Raw genomic sequence first — 8,961 nt, forward strand, 5'->3', positions numbered from 1 at the left:
TCAGAACAACTTGTTGGGCTTCAGAACAAACGGTGATCTGTTTCACATCAATCAGAACTAGATAAGTCCTAATATGTAGACACATTATTAGGAACATCCTGATCACCTCCAAACTTTCCTAAGTAGATAGCACTCCCTCATGAAATCACAAACGATCTGATTCTGTACTAAAAGCACGCAGCTTGACCAACAAGAATTAAGGCGTGGATTCCTTAAATAAATAAACGCGTGTGTAAAACAAGGCAAGGTACCGGTCAACTGAACCATGCCAGGATGTTGGAACATCGTGTCCAACATCTCATTTGAAATGAAGCCAACACACAAATATCCAACAGAGGTACATTAAAGTAATCTCCCTGACGACCCGACTTAAAAGACGAGTTAAATAGGTCAAAGATGAGGTATAACAAACACCAAGGGCTTGTCTATCGAGAAGGTTCCATTCATCACCTTTCATCGAATCTGGTTTCTTTTATGTGAGAGGTTGATGTAGCTTTTTCTGATATAGATAATCTTCTATTTGCATCTTCCAAAATCCAAAGTTCCCATCATCAAACTTTTCGATTTTCACCTTTCCTTCGTCTGCGGCGATGACTCCCACTTGAATCTAACTACCTCTTGATATTCTTTGACAATTTTTTGTGAACCACTATGCTTTAGAACACCTCCGTGAACAAATTGGTAACACTGACCAATTATTGCACTCTTCACAAAAATTACTATTCATGTGACTAGTACTTTTCCGAACAAAAAAAAAAACAGAGATACTGAGCCATACGCTCTGATACCAGTTTTTAGGAAACTACGCAAAATTTCCCCATAGTCAGATTAAGTGGAAGTGAAAATGCGGAATAATAACACACAAAATTGTTAATGAAGTTCGGCCAATAATGCCAAATCTCCAGACTGCTGGATATCTTTATAATAAAAGGGGAAATATATGTATTTACAAACACTCACAAACTTTCACCGCTCACAACAAAATTACACCCAAAAAAATTCTTTAAAATTCTATCTTTGAATTTTTTTCTAACTCTCTACTGATGTAATACACTACTTGTGTTGTTTTTGTTTATAGATGCAAGAAGTGACTTATTCTTCCATGTTCATTCAATGTGTACTTTTCTTTTATGTTCAACAATTGATGCACCATTTTTTACTATTTCTCTAGCACTTGCCATGCTTTCAAACTTGGTTCCGACACAATTTGAAATAATCACCATATGGTACTATTCATATACTGGGCCGTTCCTACGAATTCGGAGGCTCGGCTATATAAGTGAAAAGAGGCCCGTAATAAAATAAAAATGTATTTTTTTTGTCATATTTAAATTTTTATAAAGATAAATACAAGGTACCGTATATATGTGGTACATCCAAATACAATGTTATGTGGTTGCCTGGTCGAAAATCGAATCGGAGAAGAAGAAAACGGAAGTCTGATGGAGTGGTGGTGTGATGGAACGCATGGTACTGATATCAGAAGAGAGAAAGAGAATAAGGAAAAATATTACGTGTGGTATCAGAGTTCTCATAAGATTTTTTTTTTTAGTGACATAGTACTTAGTAGTACTATTGAGCTATAAATGTTTTTTTAGGCTCTTACCTTAGGGAGGCCCAGCTTCATTAAGCTGTTTATACACCTTAAAGTCCGGCCCTGTTCATATAGCATGCCAGTAAATCAAATTGGTTGAGAAAATCTTTCGATGCATTTACTATGGTTGGACAACACACACTATTCATCAACAAGGACCATCTCATTCACTCATAGTGTAAGAAATTTCTTCATTGTAGTTCAGTATAAAAAATCTACGAAAGTCTTATATCTTCATGATACAAAAATAATTAATATTCCCCAAATTACTAACCAATTCAAAATTGCATTACTCAAGAATTTAGACCATCAGTAATTACTGACGAAATAAACCTTTAGTATCATAAAGAAAGCCCTCAATAATGTTACCGAAATAAACCTTAATACTCCCTCCGTCTCTAAATAATAGTCATTTAAGGTTAATGCACGATTATTAAGGAAATGATTAATTGTGTTGATTTTGATGGTAAAATTAGTATCATTTACTAAAACACCCTTATTAATTGTAGTTATTGGAGTAGTTAAGTTGGATGAAGTTCAATAAATAAATGTATTATAATGGAAAAAAATAATAAATGCTGCATTGGTATTCTAAAGTGACAATTATTTTGAGAAAAAGAAAAATGGGTAAAAAAACAATTATTGTGAGACGGAAGGAGTAATTCAGAAGAATGCTTTATTGACGGATAAATCCGTCGACAATGTTAATGACCAATCTACCTTGGATTATTGACGGAATTTAATCCGTCACTAATGTTAGGCGAATTGAAAGAACCGACAGTACCCTTTTTTTAACACACAAACACGGTACACCCTCACTCTTCTCTCTCGCCGATCTCTGCCTCCCCTCTTCACCTTCGCCAGTTGCATGCCTTTGATACTGACATCCCTCAACCTCAACACCTCCTTGTATCTCAAGTCTGATCTCATTTCCGCCTCTCATCCTCAACCTCACCCAAGATTCAATCAAGTTCAACACCACACAACAACACCGTTGCATCAGAAATCTTGTCTCCTCACTGCTGCCTCAGGTAAGCCTTTCGATTCTCTCTCTTCTCCAATTTGATGCTTGTTTTTGTTAATGGGTTGATGACAATATTGATTTTCCTCAATTTATTAGGCTTGTTTAATCCCCAATTTTAATTTCCCCAATATTGATTTTGCAAGGGATAAATCATGAAATACTGTTTTGATTTCCCCAATTTGATATGCTTGCTGTTAAATTCATTGCAAAACTAAGGGACCCTTTTTCATGTTATGTATAAAGGTTTAATTTTTTTTTTCCAGTTTTGAATTCAAATTGAAATTAGGGTATGCTTGTTTTGATGTTATCTTTGTTCATCACTTTTCTTGTCAATTTGTTTCATTTTCTTTTAGGTGGAGCTAGCAACAATTTTTAAGGTTGGGAGGGATTTTGATTTAGAAGGTTTGTCTCATATTTTCTTATCACGCTGTGATTGAATTGTGTTTTGGGGAATAAATGAAACATCCCAAATAAAATCTAGAAGATCATTCAAGATGCTTTAACTAATATTGGATAATTAGATTTACATAACTTCAACAAGGAAGTTTTAGCACACTTGTCTAGTTAATTAAGTACAAGTACACAAAAGGTAGAATATGATTTACAATGCTGCAACTAGTAAGTCTTAGTACACTTGTCTAATTACTTAAGTGTATGTACACCAAAAAGAATACTACATCAGTTTTGCAAAATGGTAAGCATCTTCAAGTAAACATCCGTATCACTCAGCCTTTTCCTTACCCTTTGATATCTACTCCTCTGAAAATTTAAAAAACTATAAAGGGTGAGACTACGTCTCAGTGAATTCCTTAACTAACAATAAGCACTTTACAACTTCTTAGAATCCTTTAACCAAATCAAATAGGATATAGCATGAGTAATATATATATATATATATTTCTTTGTGCAAATCAACATATAAGAATGAATTAGTATTACACGGAGGAAATAATCTTGTTAATTTTAATTGCAGATACCCGTAAGTGTGAGTGTACTTGGGGATAATCTACCTACTAGTGAAGTTAACTTGTTCGCAAGCGGCGTCCCACTTACTACTTCACTAGCTCTTAGCTCACATTTTATTACTTTAGTTTCTTTGTGTTCAAATGTAGTAAATACACTTAGAACTAACTTCATACTTGCTGCAAAAACTCATATTTATAGTAAACTTTATTCATATCACGATTAAATGCCAATGGTTACCTTATACTCATTTACGCTAATGACAGTACTGCATGTCAGGAATATTTTGCCACTAAAAAGAAAATATAATAAGTTTATGCATTGTAACAATTTCCCCAGAACCATGAACTCTACAATGAAGATTGCAGCTTCCTGACATTTAAAGCTAAAGTGATCTATACACTAACTCACATACCTCCTAGCATCTATACAATAATCATGATCCCTGACACTTAATAACCTTAAACAATTGAAGTTTGTCTTCCTGGTATTTACACCTTATTAAGATACAACACAACAATGCAATGTTGAAGCATTTATGCAGCCCAATTTAGAGTACATTAACAACACTAAAGCATGGTAAACAATAGGCATGAAGTTAAAATAAGATTCTGCCAAAACATAATCCATTTCAATCACAAATGCTATCTTAATAGCATGGTGCAAAGAGAACTTGGTTGTTACAAGTCATACGTTGTATTTGACATGGTGCTTTCAGGGTTTACGAGAAGCAATAAATAATGGTGACATTGCTGCTGTCAAAAAACTTCTTAATGAGGTCTGTTTCTTTCAAATGATGCACCTCTATGGTTCTGTTTTTTGAGGGAAGTAGTATTCATGGATTTCTATGAATGCAGGGTGTGGATGCTAATTAATGAGGTCTGTAGGCGACAGTTTTCAATCAAACCGATATAGTTTTCATTCTTGTGGATTCGGGGGAAAATCTGGAGTATAAAAATGCACAAGGTAATAAATACTTTTCCTTCCTTAAATTCAGCAAATGGCCATTTCAGCCCGGATCCTCTGCAATGATCTTAAAGATATATCTGAATAATAATTGACAGCAAATATTGTTGAATGAATGCAAACACTAATTCCCTGCTTCTTATTCAGGAGAAACACCTTTAGATTGTGCTCCAGCTACATTAATTGCAATACAAAATGAAAATGAAGATGCAAGAAAGTGGAGCAGTGGACCAAAGGATTTGAGTAGTCTAATACTTTTATTTGTAGTCTTCTTATGCGGTGCCCCAAAGAATCGATGCAAAAAAATTTCTGTGGAGGCTGGTGGAAAAGGTTCTCTGCCTTAGAAAGATGTTTATGGGAAGGCTGGTGGAAAAGGTTCTGCCAAGAAAGATCTTGGTAGTGGGAGATCATCGGAAAATCACGATCGAATTTGCCCGAATATTATGATAATTAGTTTATTTTGTTAGTTTTCTGGTTTATACGAATATTATTGAAATATTTATGACTTTGTACGAAAAACTAATTATGGATTGTACGGATATTATCATGATATGTGTTGCTTAATTAATTTATTTGTGTTTTATTAAATTCAAATTTTATTTCTTTAATTTATTTGTGTTTAATTAATTTTGTTTCTTTAATTTTATCAGAAAAGTGGAAAATGCATTACTGACAAAATTTTCCCACAGTAATGTGGTTCGCCATAAATATTACTGGCGGAATTTTCCCTCAGTAATGTAGAGGTGGTTTTGACAAAATGGTGAGGTAGTTTTGACAAAGCATTACTGAGGGAATAATCCCTCAATAATTACTGACGGAACTTTCCGTTAGTAATTATTGAGGGATTATTCCCTCAGTAATGCTTTGTCAAAACTATCTCTTCATTACTGAGGGAAAATTCCGTCAGTAATATTACCGACGCCAGTATTATTGAGGGACACTAATCCGCCACTAATGTGTGTTATTGAGGGATATATTGCATTACTGAGGGTTTATTTCCCCCAGTAAAAGCCAAAATTCTTGTAGTGTATAAAGATAAATACAAGGTACCGTATATATGTGGTACATCCAAATACAATGTTATATGTTATGTGGTTGCCTGGTCGAAAATCGAATCGGAGAAGAAGAAAACGGGAGTCTGATGGAGTGGTGGTGTGAGGGAACGCGTGGTACTGATTTCAGAAGAGAGAAAGAGAATAAGGAAAAATATTACGTGTGGTATCAGAGTTCTCAAAAGATTTTTTTTTAGTGAGGCAGTACTTAGCAGTACTATTGAGCTATAAATGTTTTTTTAAGCTCTTACCTTAGGGAGGCCCAACTCCATTAAGTTGTTTTGTACACCTTAAAGTCCGGCCCTGTTCATATAGCATGCGTAAATCAAATTGGTTGAGAAAATCTTTCGATGCATTTACTATGGTTGGACAACACACACTATTCACCAACAGGGACCATCTCATTCACTTAGTGTAAGAAATTTCTTCATTGTAGTTCAGTATAAAAAATCCACGAAAGTCTTATATCTTCATGATACAAAAATAATTAATATACCTAGCTAAACCATGGCATCTATCTCACCTCTTTCCATTATATCCACAATCAAAATTTCCCATTCTTCTTCCATGTATCAATTTTCACAAAAACAACAAAAATCTTCTAAACATAGAAAATTACCAAGACGCCAAGTGATCACATTCAGTGGTAATATTAGTAACCAAAACAACCCTAAAGAAGAACAAGAACTACAAAACATTGTTGTAGGAAATAGGAGAAATGTTCTAATTGGCCTTGGAGGACTTTGTGGTACTTTCACCACTAACCCTTTTGCCCTAGCTTCTCCAATATCCCCACCTGACCTTTCCACATGTGGTCCACCGGATCTACCCTTAGGTGCAACACCAAACAATATTAATTTTTTGAGGAAACCAAACAATATTAATTGTTGTCCACCAAATTCCACAAAAATCATAGATTACAAAATTCCTTCATCAAATCAACCCTTAAGGGTAAGACAAGCAGCAAATTTGGTTAATGACGAATATCTTCAAAAATACAAGAAAGCCATTGAGCTCACGAAAGCATTACCATCCAATGATCCACGTAGTTTCATACAACAAGCAAACATCCATTGTGCTTATTGTGATGGTGCATATTCCCAAGTTGGTTTCCCTAACCTTGATCTTCAAGTTCATAACTCTTGGCTCTTTTTTCCTTTTCATAGATGGTACCTTTATTTCCATGAGAGAATCTTGGGTAGTTTGATCAATGATCCAGCCTTTGCTTTACCATTTTGGAACTTTGACGCTCCTAATGGCATGCAATTTCCCTCCATAGAGAATGTTCCACATAATACAATTCATACATGGAGTGGTGATAATAGGCAACCTAACCATGAAAACATGGGAAATTTCTATTCAGCAGCAAGAGATCCTGTTTTTTTCTCTCACCATTCAAATATTGATAGGTTATGGTCTATATGGAAAACACTTGGTGGGAAAAGAAAGGATTTCAATGACAAAGATTGGTTAGAATCAGAGTTTCTTTTCTATGATGAAAATAAGAATCTCGTTAAGGTTAATGTCAAAGATTGTCTTGACACACAAAAATTGGGCTATGTTTACCAAGATGTTGATATTCCATGGTTAAATGCTAAACCTACACCATGCAAAAAAATACAAAAAAAAGTGGAAGTTGCACAAGGAAATAGTTTTGGTACTGGTAAAGCTCGTCTAAGTGAGATCAATGAGAACTTAACTAATTCAAGAAACGATGTTAAGTTTCCATTGGTTTTGGATAATACTGTGAGTACAAAAAGGAGCAAAAAGGAGAAGGAAGAAGAGGAAGAGGTTTCAGCGATTAAAGGGATTGAGTTTGATACGAACATACGTGTAAAGTTTGATGTGTTTATTAATGATGAAATAAGGTGGTTAAGCCATTTAATACGTGTAAAGTTTGATGTGTTTATTAATAATGAAGAATATTAATAGTAGTTGCAGATTTGGATTAACGGACTTGCTGGAAGATTTGGGAGCTGACGATGATGACAGTGTTGTGGTTACTTTGGTTCCATGGTAAGGGAAAGGACTTGTTAAAATCACAAACATTAACAAGTCCTTGAAAGTTGAAAACTTGGACCACTTGATATATATATATATATATATATATATATATTTTGATTATATGTGTGTGTGTTTGGCGAAGGAGGACCACACTGATATATGTATGTATGTGTGTATTTATATTGCTCGTGTGTTGACCAGTAAATATATATGTATTTCTTACAGTAAAATACAGTATATATTTATGTGTGTGTATCTTGTATTTATATTGATTATTTCAGTGTAAATATGGCTTTACATTTGTATAATTTAAAAACATATTCATAAGGTGCCGTTTAATATATTAAATCATACCATAATTTGAAATAGTGCATCGACTATATGCATGTACTCCTTCATACCTAATAATACTTTGAGGGTTGTGTAATAGAGCTCGTATCAAGGAACGAAGCGAATTACAAAGACTATGTTTTTGCCAGAATCGAAAGTGTTTAAGATTAAAATATGACCTCTAAAGTTTTTAGGGGCCTAATTCCCACATATATATTTTTAGGGGTTTCACTTTCTGTATAAATCAATCTCGGCGTCTAAAATTTTGATTCTCCAAAATTTTGCATATATCGATTTTTAAGATTAAAACAATATCTCGATAGTGTTTAAGACGACCATGTTGTAAAATTAGACATAAATTATCTCTATAAATAATAATTAACATATGAATATAAGAATCAGTTTATGTTAATGAGAATAATCTAGGGAGATTTCAAGGAAACTTATCTGTTCTTGAAATTGTGGTGATTTGAAGTCGATAACGATGAAGTAAACAAACAAAAAATCATGAACATCGATGACCTACAAAATAGTCAACCGTTAAATAACCTAAGGCGTGACGAAGTCATTATCCTTAAGGATTTATCCGTCTCATAAGTGCATATCCTCCCAAATACAACAGATTCTTCTCCGGTATGAATCATACTAGAGGTGACAGAACAGCTCGAATAAAAAGAAATGGAACAGGAGATGTAACCCATAGATCCAATATTTGAGAGGAGAGAATACTAATTTTGTTTTTGTTTTGTTATGGGAGGAGAAGAGTTTTTAATCGTGTATTGTATATCTTGTATATATCTATGCTGATACCTTTTCTATTGCTCAAAGCAATGAGCAAATACATTACTAAAAATAGTAAATGCACCATTAAAAAAGACAGTTTCTTAATTAAAAATAGGTAACGTGTGCTACTATGATAAGGCTTTTACCAACCCAAAATAATAGGGACTCAGTCGAAAGAAGTAATATGAGTCAAAAGAAGTAGTGTGAGAAAAACAATCACGTGACAGAAACAAATTTTTTCAGAT

General features: G+C 33.9%; 1 protein-coding gene and 1 long non-coding RNA gene across 3 annotated transcripts; both read left to right on the forward strand.

The window, feature by feature from the left end:
- The first annotated feature begins 2,309 nt into the window (after nt 1-2,309).
- LOC11445909 (uncharacterized) lies at nt 2,310-5,119 on the forward strand. Of its 2 annotated transcripts, none has more exons than XR_003010910.2 (5): nt 2,310-2,625; nt 2,972-3,020; nt 3,592-4,359; nt 4,439-4,547; nt 4,695-5,119. It is a non-coding gene; the product is annotated as an uncharacterized lncRNA (long non-coding RNA). The 2 variants fall into 2 exon arrangements; XR_003010909.1 differs by having other exon boundaries at nt 2,316-2,625; nt 4,300-4,359.
- Nucleotides 5,120-6,106: 987 nt separating this feature from the next.
- LOC11437851 (polyphenol oxidase A1, chloroplastic) lies at nt 6,107-7,670 on the forward strand. The gene has a single exon (XM_039832626.1). The coding sequence runs from the start codon at nt 6,107-6,109 to the stop codon at nt 7,526-7,528; it is 1,422 nt and encodes a 473-aa protein (XP_039688560.1). The 3' UTR covers nt 7,529-7,670.
- Nucleotides 7,671-8,961: the final 1,291 nt, after the last annotated feature.

This window comes from Medicago truncatula, chromosome 4 (assembly GCF_003473485.1).
Source record: "Medicago truncatula cultivar Jemalong A17 chromosome 4, MtrunA17r5.0-ANR, whole genome shotgun sequence".
Classification (NCBI taxonomy): domain Eukaryota; kingdom Viridiplantae; phylum Streptophyta; class Magnoliopsida; order Fabales; family Fabaceae; genus Medicago; species Medicago truncatula.